The sequence below is a fragment of the Poecilia reticulata genome, linkage group LG14 (genome assembly GCF_000633615.1).
Source record: "Poecilia reticulata strain Guanapo linkage group LG14, Guppy_female_1.0+MT, whole genome shotgun sequence".
NCBI classification, from domain to species: domain Eukaryota; kingdom Metazoa; phylum Chordata; class Actinopteri; order Cyprinodontiformes; family Poeciliidae; genus Poecilia; species Poecilia reticulata.
In genome coordinates, this window is record NC_024344.1 from 2,166,655 (window position 1) to 2,190,937 (window position 24,283).

At 37.7% G+C, this 24,283-nt stretch overlaps 1 protein-coding gene across 1 annotated transcript in view; it reads right to left on the reverse strand.

Annotated features, from left to right (window-relative positions):
- The window catches only part of LOC103475369 (glucocorticoid receptor), a 59,457-nt gene that overhangs the window by 11,087 nt on the left and 24,087 nt on the right, over positions 1 to 24,283 (reverse strand). The window contains exons 3-5 of the mRNA XM_008426940.2: positions 10,183 to 10,352; positions 6,487 to 6,513; positions 505 to 621 (exon numbers count right to left, since the gene is read on the reverse strand). Coding sequence (XP_008425162.1) covers positions 505 to 621; positions 6,487 to 6,513; positions 10,183 to 10,352 — 314 coding nt within the window. The remainder of the gene's footprint in view (positions 1 to 504; positions 622 to 6,486; positions 6,514 to 10,182; positions 10,353 to 24,283) is intronic.

Genomic DNA, 24,283 nt, shown 5'->3' on the forward strand with positions numbered 1-24,283 from the left:
GTTGGGTGCAAAGTTTTCAACAAATCTATTTTTTCAACTGATCTATTTTTCTAATACTTTCTTTAACAGTTTTTTCTTTAACTGCAGTGAAAGGCAGTTCTACAAAGTATCACAAGGGAGAGTATACTGTACTTGGGCTTGCAACACTTTTAATCTAAGAAGGTTTACGGATATTTTTGCAAACTACTTTATACTGAGTTTTCTTTTTCTCCTGAGGTCTTTATTGTGCTAATTAATCATCTCTTCCTGGAATATAACCCCCCCTGGCGTAACAAAGTGGGTGTGGAAGGTGTAGGTGKAGGGAGACCGTCTTTTCTCTAATCCCTTGGCTTTCCATTTTACTCAGGATTTGCACGGCCATGCCAACATTTAAGTGAGCCAATGCATTCAGTCCTAACAAGCTTATTTGCTTCCTTTTTACCCAGAAATTCCTCTTCCTGARAAAGCTGAGTTACAGTGTAAGACCAGAGCAGACCTCATTCATTCACTTGTCACGGCATTTACCTTCCAGGTTCATTCCGGCCTGGAGACATTTCCTGAAGCGGCATGCTGGACAGTTCTTCCTGCGGATCTTATCAATGATGCAGTCATTTCTTCCCGCGCACAGGTAGTTGTGCTGACCTGTACAGAGAAATGGAGGAGGAAGAGGAGAGGGGATAAGGGAGAGACAAATTAGCCGGCTAAGACGGTTTGAGGGGGATTAGCCTGAGCAGCCTGCAGAACCACATTCGCCACCTGTTGATTTTACAGCAAACCCTCACAAACTTGTGGGATCCCAGTAGTGTTGACAGCGTCACCCTCTCAAGTCTGTGTTTCTACCACMAGGCACAATGGTTGTGTTCAAGAATAAAAACGCATTTTGATCCGTTTGATTTGGCAGAGCATGGATGATTTACCTCTTAATAACTGTTTATTCTACACAAGCATTGTGCCATAACCACTACAGATGTGGGAGAAAAAAAGAAAACATAACAGAGTCTTTGATTAGCAGTAAGTTAATAAGAAAAGGGAGGCAGTGATAGATGTGTGACCAGAGGGAAGAAATTCAGTAGATATCCTTTTTGCTTGTGCAATAAAGTAAAGCCCATCTGGGGAATATTTCTACACCACGTTATTATCACCTCTTAATATCTTTTTTGATTTGATGCTTTGCAAACACAGCTAGCTCATAAAACCATGGCTGTGTATTTCCTTAGCAAACGTTGAGGTAAGTTTCATGATGCATCACTGCATCAGTWCAGCCACAGGAGAACTTTATCTGGTTTTTACTCTATGCAGGTGATGGAGCTCAACCCGGAGGAAGACAAGGTGGAAGTAACTGAAATCTCCTCTCTACTAGGATCAACATGAGGACCAAAMATGAGGACGTCCAGCAMCACAGAGCCATGCTTCGCTCATCTGCTAAAGTGTCATTATGAGACTCGTCCAACGGCATTCCAACTGCCACATTCACCCAAACAGAATATAATTGTTGGACTTTATGAGGCACCAACCCAACAATGAGCTGCAGACAAGCTGCTGAGACGTTGCAACGCATACAGTTGAAACCAGATATACATACATTATATAAAAATAACAACCTTTTCACTCACTTTCAGGTCAGTTAGGACTGTCACAATTATATATATATATATATACGTATATATTTGTAAAAATGGAAGAATAAAGAGAGCGAACTGTTGAATTTTTTCGGTTGACAAACAACAACATTATAATCCCTTGATCCAATTTGAGAAAGCTGAGATAACAATGTCAGTGTTTGTAAATCTGGGACTGATTAACTCAAAYCTTTTGAGTTAAATGGAACCACACACATGGATGTATTTTACTAACTTGTGTGACATCATGAAAAGGTATAAAGAAATAAACCTCARGACAAAAACAAAAGTTCACAGCAATGATCATATTTGAAATCTTTTGTATTTAAAACGTATCATGATGTCATGCATCATCACTGATCTTCTATCATACTTAGCAGAGGGCATCAGGTTTGTTCCTCATATTCCTCATGTTTTAACTGCTTATCTTACGATCTTAGGCTCACCTGTTCCAGCTAAAATCCCTTCCAATGATTTSCACWGATTGCAAAAGTGAACTGTGGAGATTTCTTTCTTTTTCTTTTATAGTGTAGTCATAAACGTTGGTCCTCATGCAACCTTGTTTGTCAGTTGATGTAAAACTTAATAACTGCTCTAACAGTCGCTGGGGGCAACTTTCGACAAGTTGCTTCAACACACATCTGCCTTACCTCCAACGTCTTTGAAAAGTGGATAAGAGCATTTGATTTCTTCGTTATGTCATATGCTGTACTGGCAGAAACAATAAATCATTGCTTACTCATTAAAAGTTCCTACACACTGTGATGGAACTGTGATTGCTGTAAGTTTTAAGCTACATTTACTCTTTAAGGTCCTATAAGCCCCACATAGATCATCTTATTTATTAAGACAATTATTTCATGATGTGGATTTTTTTTTGTGGTTCAGAGAATAAATGCACTCAAAGCATTTCCTTTCCCATCAGCTTTTCATGGTGAGATTGTACTGCAGTATATTATTTATTTAGTCTTGTTGGCTCACCTTTACCAGGTGAAGAAATGTCTGATGGAGACATAAAATAAATCTATGTACAGTCTGATTTGGAATATGACATTTTGATCAACTCCAAGGCCAGCGTGCAAGATGTGTTGATTATGTGGCATGACTAGAAAATATCACTTTAATGTTTTTAATAAGAATTTATGCTAACGGGTCAGAGCTACAACTTAATGTGTAAATGAAATCTTACTAGCTCATTCCAAACAGCAATAAAGAGGCTTATGCAGTTCTAACTGTATCCTTTTTCAGTGTAGGGTAGATATGAAAAGCTTCTGCAATGCAATGAGAAGCAACTGAATACCCCCTCCTCGTATATTCAAAGTTACCATTAAGGATAATGTAGCTAATGCAGGAGTTGTGTTGCTTCATACTGAGAAGTTTGAGGATGACTGCAGGACACGTCATCTGCACAGAAACAAGGCTGCATTCAAAGTCATGCATTGCCTGAACAAAAAGCCCTTTGGGACCACAATGACTGGTCTATTAATAACAGTCTCACTGCAGATCTTTGAAATATCCAGGGCTGGATGCAATGTCTTCAACCAAATTGCATTCTTCAATGTTCATGATGGTTTATAAGAGGGAGTGAATACTTTCGGCGTAGTTGGAATCTAGAGGTGGAAAGAAAAGACTAAKGTGTTGCTGGTCAAACTTTACTGGCCAAGTCTGTCGGCACAAAGAAGGAATTTGACTTTGGTTTTCAGCTTTCAAAGCATATTTTAACAACATTTGTAGTTTGACAATTAGATTTTATATTAAGTGAACATGTGTAATTTATTTGTGAAACATGTGAAAATCCTTAACATGAAGGAAATGCATTTTCTTCACCAGCACATAAAGCACAAAAACAGGATGCAACAACATCTGGCCACAACATGGTTAACGAACTGGTGAGCACAGGTTAAAACTGGGTTTAAACTGAGTTTAAACCCAGTTTTAACAGGTTTAAACTGAGTTTAAACCTGTTATTTTCCTTTTAAATATCTAATGTAGCAAGTCTTGAGTCTCCAAAAACTGGAGCTTAATCTTTAAGACAGTTGTGGCCGTACAGAGAGTTAAAATGTTTGCAATATGAAAAAGTGGAGGAAAACAATGGGAATCAATTTTAAATACTATATTTTAGGTATTAGCTTCTTGTTTTCAGATTATATTTCCATTGTTTCTTTGAAACAAATTTCTTTAAGGAACTCCACGATTGCTTAACTTTGTGATACCTGGACTGTCGTAATCCAGGTGGAGTCAAAGTCAAACTGTTAAAACTCACTTTGCAAACTCATTGTATGACCAATCCCATTACTATTTGTGTTTAATGGCTATAGGCATAATAGATGCACACTATTTAGAAGGAATCAAGGACATTCAGACCCTTTGGGAATCTAAATTTGCAATCACCAATCATTTGTGATAGGTTGTGCACACAACGTGCAAAGCTCAACAGTACTTGGCTTTACCAAGATGAGTCACAGCTAAAGTAATTTCCTATAAATGACGTGTTAAGACATTCTGTCTGAACACCAACTCTAGTAGCGCTGCAGCCTGGATCTCCTGATCATCAGTAAACACTGAATCTGGGACAGCAAGCAAATGATTAGCTCAGCTTTATGATGCTTCCTCCTGCAGTGATGGCGGCTGATGTCAAGTGCAGTCTGGACACCAGATAGAACAAAACTTTATACATTTGTATATAGCAATGCAGATTTGATACTTTGTTGATCATTTTTATCTAGTAATCCAATCTATTCATGCTTGCCTGGGGTACGAATCAGAAAAGAAAATGAGATCCAATTCTCACATTTTCAAAATGGGAAAGACAAGAGAGTGTGCTATTTAAAAAAGAAAAGCCTGTTTGACTTTATAAGACAGGAAATGGCTTTAGGAAAATTGCTTCTTGCCTCAACTTGTTCATAACCACATAAGTCATGAGTTKGTTTCTGGTTTTAAGWGATACCAAAGAAAATCATGGTTTCAAAACCTCAAAAATGTCCACATTTRCTTTTCATGTATATAACATTATTTTAAATGTAATAATAAAACGYTTATTTTTTGCAATAGTAAGTAAATAATTGTAGATTTTCTGTCTTATATAAAAAACTTTTGTTTCTGATAAGCAAAATTTGTTTTACATAGCTGCAGTAATAGCAATGCTGCAATTTTTTTTTTACTTAATATGCAAATATCATAGCAGCCCAATGCCATTTTCCAAAATCATAAGGACTACTGTTAAATGATTGCAAAATCACTCATTTTTTTCCAAGCATAATTTCTTTCTTATTTTCCACTTTAAAACTAAAAGTTACTCCAAGATATTTTTAATTGGTTTAAAAAAACAAGAAAAAAAAAGTCCACATTAATTTTTAGTCATTTTTTAAAATAAGTTCTGGTACCACAATCTTTGACACCCTTAAAAAAATCCTACTAACTACATAAATTTAAGCTAATCCATCTTTTACTATTTACTTATTGAAGTTAAAGGAAGCTAACTTAAAGGTTAGCTTCCTGTGTATGTGTCTGCATGTGTAGACTTAATTGCTGCTAATTAGTAAATATGAGATGACCCACATGCAGCAGAGACCCAAAGATTTCTATCACAGCTTCACCTACGTCCTGGGTGCGCGGAAGGAGACAAAGATCTGACAATGCTAGTACTACCAGCATTATCGGAGGCGTTAAGAAACCAATTTGATTAACAGACTAACATGTTTTGACCAAAAACCAGAAACTCCGCAAAGCAAGGCTGGACAAGGAACCAAGTTTGTCTTACATTGCGAACAGTTCCCAACAAACTCCAAAGCTCTCTTGGAAAGAACTGCAGTAGAGTGATTATGCTAATGTAACAAAAGAAGAATTTATGTGAATTAAAACAGGGCTGCCTTTAGTTGTAGGGTGATACTTCAAGGGAAAAATAATAGCAACCATGTGAAACAGCTTATAATTTAACAAACTGCAGCCTGAAAAATTCTGAAAATAATTCAGACTGGTCATCAGTGTTAAGAGCCGGTGTTGTGAACACAAAATGACGTTACAGAGACTCATCTGCAGASTGTCATCTGCAGACTTCACTGACGTGACAGAATGCCATCTCAATCACCAACGTAAACAACCATCTGTGGTGTCAAATGTGCCAGCTGAGTGTTTTATCTAACTCCGGTCTGCTGACCAGAGTCCTCATTGTCCAGAGATACCAAATTTGAAAATATGAATGGGTGCAATAATATAAAAAAAAAAAAATAAAAAAATGAGGGAAACTCCAAATGAGGGAAATAGAACTAAGTTCTATTTAGAACTATATATATATATATATTTAAATGAGGGAAATAGAACTTAGTTTTATGTAACTAGAGGAACATCAGTTAAATCATATTTTTGATTCCTGGGTTTTGTGTAAGCAATTAAATAACTAAAAACTAAGTAAACAAATCCAAATAGGGATAAAAAGACCCAGAAACCTTTTGAATAATAGCTCAAAAGTCCCACCATTACATTCTGTAACATGAGCCTTTTTAAACACCTGAGCAGCATAGAGACAGAACTCCAGAGACAAAGTGGGTCAACAGAAGAGGTTTAAGTGAAATGGAGGGTGGTTGTAACATCAACTCTGAGATCCCAGGCTAATCGAGAAGAAGAGGTGAAGTAGGGCAAGATGAAACCGAAAAGCACAATAATCATTCAAAAGGAACCAACGCTCATTTGAATCATCAAGTCAGAAGATCTGCATGCATTCAGAGACAGTGGGCAGCAGAGGCTTGTGTGCATGTGTAGGCAGACTGCTAACATTTTAGTGCTGAAGAAATTAAAGGACATGAGCAAATCAGAAGTGACACAGGTTTCATCATAATCACAATTACAATGATTACTATTATTAATGCAGTTTAAAAGTGCATTTATTTACCATCTGTGTTTTGCCGTGCTCTCCATCCTTCACCATAGAGATGATGAGCAGAGAACAGACAAGGGGGAGAAAAACAAAAATGACACACATAACTTTCTCAGTGCTACTATTGGCAGTTATTTTCAAAATAAAGCGACAGTTCAGTTCTGTCCCATCGGTGGTTACACCAGCACGACATCATAAAAGCAGGCAAAGCAAAAAAATAAAAACAATCATGCAAGTTCTAGTACCGTAAAAATAAGCTCATATTCAATGCTCATGTTTGAAGACACAAAGAAGAATATTCAAATATCAAATCCTGTTAAAGTGCAAAACGTTGTACTTTAATGATCAAACTGTTCTGTTTGCTGTTCGCTACACATTTGGGAGAAGGTAGTTCATACCAGAATGACAAAACTTATTTAAGAATGAAAAAGATATATAAGGACAGCTGTATGGATTTAGGAAAATTATTCCTGAGAAACAGCTGCGTTTTTTTTTTTATTTAGCAACAACATTGAAAATGCTAAATGAATCTTTCTGCATTTTCTTTTTTTTTTTTTTACTCTTGCTAAGGTGTGAACTGTTAAAAGCCTACATGACTTTATCTTATTTTACCAACACATTTTGTCAGGTGCCCTATTGATTTGACATGATGCTTCATTCTGACAGATAAAACTAAACTAAGAGTTTTCAGTGACTGTGTGGTTTCAGATCCGCCCTTCCGTTGCTTTTTAGGTATTCAGACCCATCCCTGAGTGTTTTGTGAGGCATGTTTTGCAATCATCCGAGGAATTTTGCAGTAATTAAGCAGCAGTTGTTTTACCTCATTCTTCTGGAAGAATTACTGGATGAATAGGGAGTTGCCATTTTAAGAACCAGCTTACTTTAAGAGGGTTTTCCCTCAGCTGTTCCTATAGCTACTTTATATTTTATTTTATAATCAGGGCTGATCTACACAGGTACACTTTGAGATATTGCACATTCTCTTCTGAGTCTACACTCATTCAAGGAATGTGTTTTACTCTGGAAGGCCGAGTCTCTGACTTCCTTCAGACTGAACTCGGGCAGTTTTTGGTTTGTGTTTTTAAACATGACCTGAAATAATGTGCCAGCATTTATTATTCTTTTTAAGCAAACATATTTTACATATTTTAGTCTTCGAGTTCTTGAGTATTGTATTCTAAACCACAGATCTGAAACAAACCAAATTTAGCAGTTTTGTGACAGCAATGTCCCATGTGCCAGTTTTCAGTATCTTTTGCATTAACAACATGTCTACTCGGAWMCTGCAGAAGCCAGACAAACATGTAAAATAAGGAGCAATGATTTGTGAAAGCAAGTTTGTTCACCAGCGATGGTATTTGCGGTTACAGTGGAAGCAGACAGAGGAAGCAACTGAAACAGAGTGAAAGCAGGACAAGGCCACTGGTCTCTTAACCAGGGAGAAAAGGATTAGTGAGGGTCATCTCTTTGCACTGGGCACTGCGTCAGCATTGGATCAATAAGAATTAAGGGGCTAGCTTATTTATTATTCACCAAGGCTTTGCAAGCCAATTGTTGATGAGTGCAAGCAATGATCAATTGTGAGGAACAAAACATCCAGAAAGTAACACCACATCTACAGGGACAGCTTGTAAAAAGACAGAAACAGTAAAAGCACAGGAAAGAACACAGAGTAATCCAGAAAAAAGCAATAGACCCAATAGATGTTTATCGTCTGTCAGCTGCATTCCTTTTGATCTCAATATATTTTCATGACTGCAAAACAAAGATCTAGAAAAATAAAAACTCGACAAGATGATATTAGAGTTTCTTGTGACGAGGAGAATAAGAATCCATTTAGTCTACTGTAGGATAATACGGGGGATAGAACGGTTCATTTTCAGTTTGAGTGAAATCTGTACCGAACAGGTCAGCGTATTAACTAAAAATAAAAAAACAACAACATGTGTTTGCAGGCTCACGTTGAGTGGAAACAATAGCAGGAACTCTATTTCAAACAGAATGAAGTGGATCTACACCGTCAGACCAAATGATAATCCATCTCTGGTGTCCCATTTGTGCTACAGCATCTGCTCATCTAATCATCATGCTGCCCTGCTGATGGGACCATTTCTACTGAGTTGTCCTATTGTTGCTGCACCAGAGCAATAAAAAATGATTCTTCAACTTCTCTGTCTCTGTGAATGAAATGATTTGTCAAACACTTGAAATGGAGTARAACTGCAACCTTGTGYCAAAGCTGAGAAATAAATGWAGCTATTACAGAAACACAGTTACCAGGATAATAATGCTCAGGATAGCAGATTCACATGGCGTTCATCTAGCTTATGCTAAATTTGCTGTGAGATATTCTGCTTTGGCGCAATTTAGTGTCCAAATTTTATTTAAAAAAAAAAAACCTAATAAGGAATAACAGGAAGTGGGTTGAATCTTTGTGACGAATGTCTTCAACTAGTGTTAAAAATGGGCAATTTAGCATGAACTTAACATTCTTTAAATCTTTTTACCAAATCAGAAAACATTCTGTAATCAAYGATGTCTCATTACTTAGTGTTTAAAAATCACAGCCAGCCTTAAAATAAAAACTACAGGACATGTCCTTGAGAATAAGAWTTTTTTWAAWYYWMMWWRRWYMWYMAWYYKKKRWKKTTKRMWAWTWWKKWRKWAWWAMMAAAWWMMAAAAGGTGAATTGAAGTCATGATCATAGCAATATTAACTGAATATGGATTTTGCGAACCGTTCCACCCCTAGACAATCCCATTAATCAAATTTGATTATAAAGGTTAGATTATTTAATTGTATTTTAATTAATAAACTTCTGATGATTTTTCAAAATGACTTGTGTATCTCTGCAACGACATTAGGAAAGAAAAAGGAGGCCGGAACTAGAATTTTAAGTAACAAAATTGCATATACAGGAGTAAAACAATCTACCTGCCAGTTTACCTAAGTCAGTGGTTCTTAACCTTTTTTGAGGTACCGAACCCCCCAGTTTCATATGCACATTCACCTTCTCTCTCACTCCCCTCCCCCCCACCTGCCGACACACAAAATACTTGGTGGTATTCTGATTTAGTAATGTAATTATATTAGCTGTGTTACCACCCCCACGCCACTAGAGGCAGTAGTAACCCYGAAAAGATGCGACTAAGAACTGTGAGCTTTGCTGAAGTAATTAAAGACACAAGTTCAAATTAATGTTGAGAGTGGAGCTCCTTCAATCAGGGCTCCTCCGCAGCTCTGATTGGCTAAGCAATGTAACGTGATCCTCTGATTGGCTAAGCAATGCAACGTGATCCTTTGCAGGAAGTGATGGCAAAGCRGGGCGTCATCACGACTTTACACAAGTGTGTCTTTACCTCCGCGGCAGAGGCTCTGCCGAACCCCTGAGACCGACTCACCGAACCCCTGGGGTTCGATCGAACCCATTAAGAACCACTGACCTAAGTTAACACTGACGTGCAGAAACCAAAAAAAGTGTAGATGTGATAAAACTATTAACAGTTGAATCCTTCAAATATGTGCTGTATGTTTAACAAATGGACATGCAAAAAAATACATTACTACAGCTTGGTGTTAAAGTCACATATTTCCAGAAAAAGACTGCTTGTGCTTTTACGGAGGAAAATCGTAGCCGTTTCCAAAAAGTGAGTCATGTCTGAGAGAAATCAGTGAAGTGTGATCAGTGTGTGGTAGGTAWCTAGGGCTAACCTTCAACGGCCCTCTTGAAGAACACTTTGCAGCTGCCACAGGTCACCACCCCGTAATGGCATCCTGATGCCTCGTCCGAGCACACCAGACAGATCTTATGGGCTTGCCCACCGGGCTTGGACTGGCCTGTCACGGCAGTGCTGCTGCTCTCTCCTGTTCTGGCTGATGAGCTGGAATAAAAGCAGAGAAGAGGGTGGGGTTAAAAAAAACACACTCAGAATGTGTGCTATGCATAAAAATATGCTAGTTTACAAGAAAATTATAGCCTGCAGAAGCCTAATTTACAGGTATAAAAAGTGACATGTATTGTTGCTAGGAGAAGTGGAAGTCCTTCTGATAGGTCTGGCTTACAARGAAACAACAGGRAGAAAGACATGATTTTAATTATTTTCTCAAAAGAYAAAGATTTWAAAAAATATGTTAGGAACAAATGCATATATTGGTCACAAAGTGTGAAGTAAATGAAAAAAAATTAGAAGCACTATGTTTTATTTCCTTTTTATTTGGTGGGGAGAAAGAAATTACTCATTATGTGACATAATTAATAGAGTTCATATTTTGATGAGCTTGCTGTTTCTGTTTCCATTAATATGAAAGCAAATAAACCAAACAGCATGCAGCTTATCTGCAGCAACAGTGTTTTTGTGCACAAACTAAGCTCCAAATCTCAGGCCATGCCTGCAAATTTATTATAATGCCTATTAAACCCTTGTTAAATCCTGCTGTGTACACACTTGCGGTCGTCATTCTCTCTTTGGTAATAATTGAAGTTATCATAATTTCTACCAGGCTGCACAGTGGAACAGTTGGTAGAGCTGTTGCCTTGCAGTAAGAAGGTTCTGGGTTCRATTCCCGGCCCCGGTCTTTCTGCATGGAGTTTGCATGTTCTCCCTGTGCATGGTGGGTTTTCTCCGGGTACTCCGGTTTCCTCCCACAGTCCAAAAACATGACTGTCAGGTTAATTGGCCTCTCCAAATTGCCCCTAGGTGTGAGTCTGTGTGTGCATGGTTGTTTGTCCTGTGTGTCTCTGTGTTGCCCTGCGACAGACTGGCAACCTTTCCAGGGTGACCCCGCCTCTCGCCCGGAACGTTAGCTGGAGATTAGCACCAGCAACCCTCCCGACCCATTAAGGGACAAGGGTGTAAAGAAAATGGATGGATGRATAACTTCTACCACGCATCATAAACCTAAGTCACCACAAACAGTGAATTTTAGCTTGTAGCAGCAGCATGCGCAGCAGGATTATGACAGGAATGTGACCGAATTAAACAAACTCTCCTCTATTGTGTTGTAGCACACAGGAGAGAATGCATATTAAAATTATGAAGCAACCACTTTGCTGAGCTTGCTTCCGAAAAAAGTAGGTCTTTATGTACAAATATAGGAACAAGCGAAGGATTGATACCCGTTGAACTTTTGAGCGTTTCGTCACATTGTAAGCAAATACTTCAGTGTTTTTCCTATGATAGAGTACCGGTGGGAAAAATTTCTCCTGGCATGTGAAGACCAGACACAAACTTCCAAAGCAATGCAATTGCAAATGCTAAGATTTTGACAATCTCCAGTAAGACAGTCAACCGCACAGTTTTACAAATGACAGAAACAAAGTGGGGAAGGAAGAGCAGGGAGCTTCTTGACAGAGTCTCTAAGAGGAAGTGGCACCATCGCATTAATAACATCAGGAGTAAACAATTCTAGTTTATAGATCACATGATCTAACTTCAGAAAGACAGCAGCACCTTAACCAGAAAAATATGAAATATAGTTGAGTTGTTTGTTTATTTTTGTGGCCTGTAGAGAAAATGATTCACGTTCATAATAACCCAGAACACAGCATATAGGTTAAATCTCACCCTCACACGTAAACAGCTGTATGACTAGGAACATAAATGACTAAATGTGGCCTATATTGAAACTTTTAAAACCACAACCTGTAACTGTTTGTTCTGTCTGAAGTGTAGCTAACAGTCTCATTAAGAATCTGGGTCAAATTTAACACGTATTTTCGCCAACTACAATCTACCATATGATGGTCACAACATCACAACTTGTCCAATATCGATTTGAATCCAATTTATGCTTATTTAAWAAAAATTGTGTATGTTTTTATACCCCTTGAACTTTTTTTTTTTTACAGTGTTTCACCACAAACTTCTTTACACATTACTGAGATGTTGTGAGACAGACCATAATAAAATAGGATGTAAATGGGAGAAAAATGCTACATGTTTTTTTACATAGTTTTACAACTATGTAATCTAAAGATTTGGACCTATATCTAATATCATTACTACTATTATGGAGGATAACCAATATTTACATATATATACTTCCCTAACCTTCTGACACAATGAAAAAACAACCACATTGCTGACATTGCTTCTCTGCTTCAAGTAAACACACCACAGTGTCACATGCTCAAACACAAAACACACAGCCAACCTCTCCCCTCCAGAAAAAATACATGGAAGGCAACAATATGGAAAGAAAGATCAGTTTTTTAAACAGTTTTATTTATGGGACCAAAAAATTGCTGCTAATCCCTAAAAAAGTCAGGTATGTTTTTGCATGTGGTGCTTTAGATTGCTTCCTTTACTCAGATCCCTCCATCATCTAGAGTAACTAATTGGCTTCAGAGGTAAACACAGTCCACCTGTGTGTAATCTAATCCCAGTATTAAAAACACGGGCTCTTTGATGGCCTTGGCAGTTTGTTAGAGAGCATCACTAAATAAAGGATTTTAGGTTGAGCAGCAAAGTGACAGAAACGTGGAAACATACAGACTCACACAGACATAAATGAGACTGTAGGGCACATTTACAAGAAGAAGAAATGTCAGAAAGTTATTAATAGTAGCATACTCAGATTCGAAGAAATGTGAAACCCAGTAGGAGATAAATTCAGGTTACTACCCACTGCAGTAAGGCATGGCCTCATTCAATTAAATCATTTTAATGTAGTAAATGCTTAGAAACTGTCTATGAATCTTAGCTGCTGCCTTCTGAAACATGCTGGTTGCAACAATGGATCATCAGTAGAGAAGTACAGTGTTTATAGAAAAAAAACATCCTCTTAACCTCTGTCATGAGGGGCAGTAACAGTACACTGTGATGAACTCATGTTTCATTATTGACAACTTTGGTCGGATTAAACTGAAGATGCTATGAAGACTAATTATTGGGTGGCTGCTGACCCATGAGGGCTCCCTCTGGAGTACTTAGAAACTGCAAAACAAAAGAATGAATTAAATAGATCAAATAAAACCACCAACAATTCAAGCATACTAACAGGCGGAAATTACTTTGAGTTTGGTATGTTTGGTTTCAATACGATGCCCCAGTTTTGGCTTTATAATTTTAAAATGCATTGGATGACTCAATAGTCAAGTTATGTAATTCTATTTGCTTCATTGCAGTAACTAAAAATCTGGTCATAAAATAACCACAGGGCGATGTTGAATGAAACATTTATAAAATGCCTCGCTCATACGCTCCATTCATCGGCTGAACTATTCCAAGCCGACTCAAACCTCATTAGAAATGGAACCATAGAGCCAAAGCTCAGCAAAACTGCTGCACAAGCCCGAACTGTGACACACAGACACCTGGCCAATGTTTACTGATAAACAAGAAAATTGCAAAGTGATTTTCTAATTAAAAAAAAACAACAACAAAAAAATGGAAAAATCTAGTAAGTGCACTCACTCACAGAGTGATAGATTTTTGCAGGAACTGAAGAAGACAGCTGGGTTTTATTGTTTTTTCCAGCACAATTGCTTTTCCTTCCTTTGAGACCCGAAAACTCAAAAATCTGACTCAACTCTGTGTTACCGATTATTTCTTTCCTCTATTTGATTCTTCCGTCAGTGTGAACATGGGCTCACTATGTGTGCTGAAAATGAAATTGTTACTGTAACAATGAAATACTGTCTGTCAAAGCTTTGACAATCTTTTTATCTCAACAAACCAGCCATTGAAATCACTAAAAGACCATCTATTCCTACAAATAGGTTTTCACATCACTTAGAGGGGCAGCAAACATTTCACCCAAACTGCGAGTCACAAACAACGCCAGAATCTAACCCTCTGACAGAAATACTTCATTTACTTGTGATCCAAAAATGCCAGTGAAAGGAGATGCTATTTGAATGCAAGTATCTCACATTACCCTGGTTATAACCAGACTCTACTTTTGTTGGCCCCAAAGTCATTCAAATGAGACTAAAACAGAGAGCATGTTGTCCATAAATGATACAGCTATGACTCCTTTTAAGTCAAACAATGCCTCACGAGTATCATATCTTACTTAATAAATCCAATTCAAAACAAGGTTAAAATCAAATTTGAATTAAAAATAATAATTCCAAACGGAATTCATACAATTAGATAATTATATAAGTATATGTCTGAAAAGTCAGATTGCCCTCAATGACACGCCGTGACAAACAAGGTTTCTGCAGAAACTATTAAGAGACACTGAACTGGGCTGACCTGTTATGTCACTGGAGATTCATTTACTGTAGCAGTTATTACAGTGGGAACCGATGCAAGCCAAGTTTTTTTTTTTCCTTTCTTACAAGATCAAAGCTTCAGGTTTTTGTTTCACACAAAAAGCATGGAGTCATCACAGCAGAAAAATAACAGCTATTCTGCAGGCGAAATGCGTGGATTCAAAAAAACCTTTTACATCTTTGAAGATTGACAATAGCATGAAAATGTATCTATTGCTTTTTTGTGTTATTTTCAACGACTACTGTTTACATTCTGGTTTAAGTACGTGTAATAAATGTGTGAATAATATAAAGTAAAAAAAGAAAAAGTCCCAAATAAATAACATGACAGATAAAATGATAAAAGTAACTTTTCTCAGTATTTGTGTATATTTTTACATCAGAATACATTCTGTTTTGGATATCTGCTCATGTTTACAGCCAAAAAGAATAAACCAAATTTGAATAAACATAAAACCAAAATCTTAGTTTCATGTATTTAGAACCAATATTTCTATTTCAGTGCCTTAAAAGATGCATTAATTGATTTTGCGCAAATAATATTGTTTGCTGAAATTGTTTGGTGTTTATTAAAAGTCTTCTGTTGTTTGCTCACATCTGCACATCTTTGCAAAACATGGTTCTTGTTATTCGTGTATAGTAGGGGTTTTCCTAGCGGTGCCTCTGGTACTAAGCGAGGGCTGGTAACTTGTTTAAGATACACACATATAAACACACACACATTTATTTTCCCACACCCAGACAGCCAGATCTTTGACACGTCATTCTGCTACCCAAAATGCCTCTGCCAGTAAACGTTTCCTCCCTCTGTTCTATTCTACATATTTTATGTGATTTACGTGCAGATCTGCAGTTTTGCTGTAGTGTCACTCGTGTTAGATGTATATCATCTGGTACAGCAGAAAGTTGGTGACAGAGCAGCTCCAGTCATATCCTTCTAATGCTGAAGCTACCAGAACTAAAAACACAAACAACGGCATGAAAGCGTCAACTCTATTTTAGCCAGAAACCTGTTGAGTGGGATCCACACTTTGATGCCACAATGGTTTAAAAAACCTGTAGTCACTCAGATTAGTTCATTCTGTTATTGTCATGTTTTAAATCAAGACAATGCTTATTATTTAACTGAAGGAAAGCAGACAGTTGTGCCCCACATTACAATTTACAGAAGCTGCATGTTGACCACACAGTCCAGAATTAATTATTTGCCCCAATCATTGAATGGAAACTATTGTTACATCCATTTTGTGTCAAGTTTTATTGTAAAATTTTAGTCTAAATAACTTTTATTTGCTTCGATTAAATCAGGGGAAAAGGCAGCAAGAAACTAGTTTAAAAGTTTGATTTATAATAAAAAAAGATTATGACCCAAACTATCTCTAAACTGAATACATTTTGTATTGAATTCCTTTATAAGAACATAATTTAGTGCAAAGTAAAGTAGCATGCAGTTTAAAAGAAAGCAACAGACCAGGTTAGCATTTTCTGTGTTGTTTAAATGCTTCCTTGTTTTTAAAACTTTGTAAAGCTTTATTTATATAAAACTCTTTTACAAGACACTCTTGACAACAATTTGATTAGCTATGCAATTAGTTTAAATATGGTGCAAGTTTTAGTTTCTATTGCAGAATCTCTTTCCTGTCTTTTATAATCCTCACTTTCTCTGTCTGAACCAGATCCATTTCACGACAAATCTCCTCATTCCTCTTCTGTTTAAATGTCCTCCCCCCTTTCCTTCCTCTTCCCCCTCGTATCCCGCCTCATCTGCTACGATTATATAACACAGGCATTACTGCTGCTGGAGCAGACGCCTCCCATCCCCACCCCCACCCAGGCCTCTTGGCCAATCCACCGTCAGTGCCAGCAGGGAGTTTGGAGGAGGTCAGGCGAGTCATGAGATTATCCAACTCACCTACCGGGAGATAAGAGTGTATGTGACACTAATGGGGAGACTTGCATGCACAAGCATTCAAGTTTGTTTGTTGATTTGGGTTTTTCTTAGTGCAGATATGAAAACTGACATTGCAAATCATATTGCAATTGTATAACAGCTCAGTCTTTTCCTCTTTTTTTATTCCTAAGCACGACACTCAGACGCCCACCTGTCGGAAATATCAGCGTGTCTGCATCTCCTACACCCTGCTGTCAGTGAAAAACCTATTTTTTCTAGGAGAAAGCCTGGGTGGATGAATGGACTTAAAATAGATAATAATTGGCAGGCAAATCCATAAATCAAATCAAAAATGACAATTTACAAGGACTACAGAAAACGATGCTATCTTGCAAACAATCTGAATAATACTGAAAACATCATTCATTCAAACTGCTCTGACATGTGCAGCAAACTGTCCACAGCCTCATTGTGAGCTCATGAAGGTCAACATGAGTGAGTCACCCTCAAAAAGGAAAAACTAGTAATTCAAGGAAGCGTGTTGACTTCCTCTACCGCGTCAAGTGACAGTTGTGCCATCCCACTGCTCGCCCTCTTCTTCTTGTGCTCAAAAATACACACCAGCATCAGACGCATGCCCATGAAGAATCATTAACCAAGCGGCAACAATGACAACTCATTAGGGCAAATTTCCACTGAGGCTCGTCGGTGAACCGGGGGCAAGCTTTCACTCTGCTCTGTCACTTTCTTTTCAGCATCGTATTCCTCTCTGCTACGACAACACAGCAAGAGGACTAAAAATACACCATGGCAACACGATATGGTGCAAACATGTAACAAATATGGGGCAACATATTACACATTACAATCATTCGGTGGGCTAAGAAGGGGTGATTTTAAATTAGCTCTTATGGGGAACAGAAGAAGAAAAAGTGAGAGACGTACTAGCTGCAGAATGCTGTGGCAGACAGGAACGCAGCAGTTCACTAATATAGTTTGTCCAACAATAAAGTGGATATGTTGCTACAATTAATGTTGAATCCCATAAAGAAGAGTAGTAGAAAACTGTATTTCAACTGTAACTGTTCAGGCAAACAGAAAATAGAAAATAGCACTAAGAACAAAGGTTAACAGTCAGAAGCAGCTCCACAAAACATCTACTGATCCACCCTGAGAATGGTCGTGTTTAGGCTAGATGGGGTCACATGTTAGATCCCTGGAGCGAAGTTCTGCTCAGCTGGAATGTGGAGCAATACAGGAAACTGGGCCACATGCTTTAGACCAGAGGGAGCAGATCGAGTTTATATCTCTAACTAAATATGTACAGTGGAAAATATAAATGATCAGTTCTGTCACACTCATTTAGTTAGGGAMCATTTTATGGCTCCTTTAGTTTGCACAGTATAGACCTAAAAGGTTTTTTTTTTTTTCTTAAATCAGATCTGGGGTTTGTTTTTCCATCAATTAAAGCCACATTTAAAAAAAAAACTATTAAGCTTAACTTATTCTGTCCAACATCATCTTTGTTTTAGTAATACAAGAAGTTGAAGTTGCAGGCATGTAGAGAGTATTTCAGCTTCTCTCCCCTCCCCCAACTCTTTGGCAGACTCTCTTGGACTGAAGATTTGCGAAAACACTGTTAACTATTTTGGAGTTGTGGTTCAGAGAATTCGCATTAGTCTTCCGGTTATTTAATGGTGTCTAATAAAAAACACAACATCTAAGGCAAAAAGACTGGAKTCATCCCTCATTWCTTTACAGTYKCTTCCAGGAAGACGGATGTTTTTGCAAACTTGAAAAGTTCATCAGCAGTTCCCAAGGAATTATTTTACTGTYTTTTTGTTGGACGTTTTCAATCACTTTCTGCCCAAATTCAAGGTTTAAAGGAATGGACATTTGGGGTATGGACAAAAAATTGTTAATAYGRAAATATACCAGAGACACCACAGTGTTACAGTCATTAAACAGTATTTTAGACCTGAAAAGGTTGATTTCAAACAATTTTARCTGAAATTTTGACCTGAAATAGATTGACAAAAACGTACTCTAAGAACATTGGTTACATGTTTTATTTTATTTTAAAGTCTGCTCAGAAATGAGAACATTCCGTCATTTTTCAACAATATCCGGTTCAAAAACAAGAAAAATGAAAAGTGACTGCCATTGCTGCTGTAACGTCTGTATTATTCACCTTATCTTGACACAAGGAAATGCATGAGTGTGCTTGTGTGTGTGGTGCAGGGAACCTTCAATTGCTCCCAGCAGATTCGATTTGGTGCTGGCACATTGTGTGTCTTAAATCAGATAGATGGCCAGGGCCCTGAGGGTGCAGAGCTCCCATTTCCCCTGCTCCTCTTATGTAATTAGCTTTCATTTAGGACTTTAAATGCTTTAGCCCCCACAAATTACRCAGAAGAAGCSTCCTTTCTTCCCTTTTCACCCACTTTTTCTTTCCCACTTTCATTTTAAAAAGAAAACCATTTAACTCTCATGCAATTCCTGATTAATTAAACTGCACTATTTCCACTAGTATTTTCATAATTGTGTTAGCATCATAGGGCAGTAACAATTGCAGTGTTTATAAGACAATGAAGGTTTGTATGGCCGATTCTCTGTTGCTGGATTACAGCGGTCATCTACAGCAAATACACAGCCTGTGGTTGTGTTTCACCGCAACCGCATAAACATTTATCATTGTCATAGAAGCTTAAATTGCTAGAATTTAAACCTTCAAGTGATGACCCTGRCAGCWTAAACATGTTCACAATTTAAAGGTGTGAAATGATCATGATTAARTGAAAACTGTKCTAAAAAATAATGTAGCTTGAGTAGCAAGAAAAGAAGAAAAAAAGTCAAAACTGATGTGTTCAYGTGTAACGTTTTCAGTCGGTTACTTCAACTTTGATATTCTGACCAGATAACAATCCATCTAGTCCATACATGCAAAGTTGTAAATTAAACAATGGGTAAAAACAGAATTACACCATAAAAAAGGCATTGAGCATATRAAGAAATTGAGTTGCACAAAAAGCACTGAAGGTCATGGCACCAGCTGAACTCTATCAATAATTAGAAACCAATTTATAGACTCATTCAGGCTGGTTCAGTCCCAACTGATGACCCACAAAGAGGTGCTTTATTACCAAGGAGTCAGGAATGGCCAAAGCTAAGAGCTCTCAAGATGTTTGTAACTGAAGATCCAGTTACAAAKGAGCTAATAAGATGTCCAACAACCAGGAACTAAAAAATGACAGTTCGAGTGAAAACCTGGCCAACAAGTTCCCTGTTAGAGCAGAAGATCTGAGAGCTCCTTCAGCTGAGAGAGAGACGTAAAGCCAGCAGTACCACCTGCGCAAAAATGGAAGTCTGTGGAGAACATAAAGCACATCTGGTGAGAAGCAAAATAATTTTCTAATTGCGTTCCTGGTGGTTCTGCAGTTGAARTGTAACGGATGGAACGTGGTTCTAGGACTTAAGATTCTTCTTTCRTTTTTGTTTTCTTTTTCCGGTCTGATGAATGCAGGTATTTCAACTCAGGATTATTCGAAAAATAGAAAAACAAGCAATTTATCAGCTTTGACAATATTTTGAACTTTCAATTTCCTGCTAATGAAACTTTTCCTTTCAGCATCTAAGAGTAGCTGTAGGATAGAAACAGCACAGCGTCTTTATTCCTTAGCTTTAATGGCTCATTAGCTTTGTTTTATTCTGTGTTATGTTTATCTAAATTATTAAACTTTAGTTTCATTAATAAAATTAATTTTTGGTTCTATTGCTACTTTCTATAGACACCTTAGAGCAGGGGTCACCAACTCCAGTCCTTCAGGGCTACCGTCCTGCAACCTTTAGATGTGTCTCTGCTCAAACACACCTGGATCAAATAACCTGCTCATTTCCAGCCTATTGCAGAGAGAAATGAATGCTGGTGAGGAAATTCAGACATTTTGGAGCAGAGGTGAATCTAAAAGTTGCAGGATGGTAGCCCTTGAGGACTGGAGTTGGTGACCCCTGCCTTAGAGTCTATCCATGTTAATTTAAATGCAACTGACCTTGATTGATTCTAAATAAATTATTCTAAGAAATAAAATGCTTGATTTTTTGAAAAAGATAAAGACTGCTGGCCAATTGTAAAACTGATGCATTAACATTAATGTACTTTTAAAACAACCTACTGATACTACAAATACTCACATGRCAAGACATATTTTGACCAAATAATACCTTGGATGTCTGCCATCTGGGATTAATAAAATAAACAAAATGAAAAGGGAAGAGAGTGTGAGATTTGTTTCACTTGACTCCTACTTCTTTCTATTTTTGAKACAGAATAAAGGCTTGAAACAGAATCAAAGCACCCGATCAAATCTTAAATGTCAGCACACCGTTGCTAAAGACCATAAACTCTGGTAATCTGATATGCATCCGAGTGGCAGCTCAAGAGAATACGGCTTTAGCCTCTGAGTGAAGAAAGCAACTACAATAAAATTACTGTTGGCATCAGCTGAACAGATGACARTGACTCCTGTTGTTCAGTAGACGATTACATTACAGCCTGTTAGAATCTCCCYGTTTCATCTGTGCTGCTACATCGTCACTGAGTTCAGTGCGTGGACAGCATGCAGCCTTTTTTTTGATGGACTTTACAATCATCTTCATTAAAAAACAAAACAACACCTGYACCGCCCTTTGCGGCTGCTGCAAAGTAGACGATGCAGTTCAAGCTGTTGGAGCAAGTGGGCAAGAGTTCAGAGGAACGTCTAAAACAGCAGCAGCAGTGAAAGCTTTGGCTCACTAATGGAGGGTTACATTTACATACGCCCACCATGTCTGTCTGCAAAAAGATTAATGGCGTTGAAGATGCAAACTGAATTCTGCTGACATTCAAAGAGAGAATCATGCAAGGGCAAGAGGCCAATCGTGTGGGTGCAAAGGCTGCTGAATGAGAGCGAGAATAAAGAAGCAGTTCAGATTTACGCAAACCTGGGATTTCTTTGACTTTTTATAAAACATATCTGAAGTAATAGTAACTGACAGAGCACTCTGGGGCTGACATTGGATTCAGAGGCCCAGCTAAGAAGAAGACAAACAAAATGTAGTCATAGTTAAAGAAAATAAATGAGTTTAGATGCAAGGGATTTCTCTAAAATGTTTGTATGCAGACCTCATCAGGCATCAAAAAAKTGGTTCAGCTTGGAACACAATTTAGAAAATGAATTCCTAGTTCATTTAATAATATATTTAGATACAGCAAACATAGAATTGCTGGGGATTTAAGCTAATGTGTTCACATTTGTGTAATACAACTTTCATGTTTTGGTYCATATTAATCCACAGAATCCTGCAGAGTTTGCCGTCATGCAAAACACACAAGAGGAAGAGCAGGATTCACCACAGCACTGACCCTCCCCCACTTGTTGCTGTGCTTCATTGATCGGCTGACTGGGGGAGAACATTCGGCGTTGGAAAAATTTTGTAGCGATTTGGTTGTTAGGAAATATCAACAAAGTCATTGCATGGAAATTAACTAACATAAAATTGTTTCCACTGACCAAGTAAACGTTCACTAATCAGCTCGTTACATTTGTTACCCCATGAAGGTTAGACAATAACTGATAATATTCTGTGTTATAAGCATCTGAAAAAATTAATTCAGCATATTTACATGTATATAACTTGTTTTTGCTTTAGTTAATACGACCAGATCAAAATAACAATAAAACATATAGTACACACTCAATATTTTTGCAGCAATTTTCTATTTCAACTGAATACACCTTATGGTATACGTTATACTATGCAGTGGAGAACTGGAAGTCTTATTCAATTTGAAGGCTATTTCTTGTGTCTACAGAATAATGTCCRTTATGTTTTAACCCAATACTGTTAAGATTCAAGTAGGCCCAGTTGTCACAATTCAAATTATTAGCCATGTATTCCATTTGATTCCACTCAGGTCCAATGCATAACACACAAAACTGTGCAGTCTCAGGCATTGCTACCACACATAGTTAAATATTGTTCAATAATTAGAAGCCTGATGCAATGTTTGTTCGACTGTCACAGTGCCCTCTGATGAGCGCTGCCTTTTCTTAGCCTGAAGTAAACAGTTGGAAAACTTACGAAAGAACTAAAAGGAGAGACTATTTTGTTGCTTTCTCTGTTGATCTTAGCAGCCTTTAGATTTTTCTCTTGCTAGATTTCTTTGGCAGATATTAAAGTCTGAGTCTATCACTTCACTTTCTACCACACGCTTTGCCCGTARAGCGGCACWTATGATGAAAGAAGGCAATCATTAACAAGGTGAAATACGATTACCCACTCCTGTCTCAGGTGAAAACCAAATGAGACTAAAGAAATATGTACATCACAAAAGTAATATGAGACTAGATAAGATAAATATATGAGATTGTAAAAATATTTTCCCATGATTTCACAACTGAAATTTCATAAACCGTGTGCACAGTTGGGACGTTTTCTTAGAAGACGTTGAAGATAGATGAGGTAGTTAAGATAAAAATAACAGAAGAACAGGATGAAGCAATAAAAGCTGATCCAGCAGAGGCCGGCGCAACAAAAAGAGAGAAAACGAGCCAAGTTTGSTCGGTTCTGACGACAGAACGGAGCAGAGCAGGCCAAAAACGCCTCCTCTCCTAACATGACTGCTTCCTATGGGAACCCCGCTGGAATATGATCCACGCAGTGGTGAGCTTGGGCTCTGGCTGGGGAGGGGAAGAGTTTCACGTAGGTGAACTGACGTTTTGCTCCCGTTATTGTGATCTAGATATCCACAGACACGGYGTTGAGCCACAAGCTGAAGGGAAATTATGCCTGCTTTTGTCAACAGAGTTTAGAGCTGAAAATGCTTGGAGGCATAGAATAAAACATCATGGATTTAATATTAGAACACCAGACGTTGATGTTTGCAAAAAATAAATAAATTAGTTTGTATGTTTAGAGATAAAAGGCTTAATTTGAACTGTAACATATGCAGTTTAGAAATGGAAAATCAAAATGAGCATATAGGCAATGCATCACCACACTGATGAATTTTTATTTCATCTCAGGAACTGTGTGGCAAAAAGAAAAAGAAAAACCAGCATCTGTTGCATTCATTTAATGGAGGTAAACAAAACCATTAGCTGGTGAAACCAGCACTTTTCACCACAGGTCAACATTAATGGATCAACCACAATAAAGCAGCATCTCTTCAAACAAATGCATCAGTGGTGGGCTCCAGAGAGGATGCATGTATTAACTCACCCGTGACACAGACACACGAGCGCGAACATTCACTTCTCCCTTAATCTCCACAGGAGCTCCTGTCTGCAGACTTTGGAGCTCATCAGAGCTCACCGCTYCTGAGGCCTTCGCATTTTGGGTCAACATGTGTTGCTAAGGAGAGACAGGCTTCCTGTTCTGGGGCTTCATTCTAATTGGGAAGCATCTGGACATCTAGGACATATTTTTTTCTTCACTTTCATATTTACATGGGAATTAACACTTTCTGCTCAGTGTTATTTTCTGATGTGATATATAAATATTTTTTGAAAAATATAACCATGAAAAAGAGATTTATGTTTTAAGAAAGGTATGCTGMACTCCACCTTCTGAGCTTGTTTTCTTGCTGATGAAATGAGATTGTTTGACTTAGTTTGACTTTCAACAAAAGTCAAACTCAGCAGTAAAACAGTTTTAAGGCA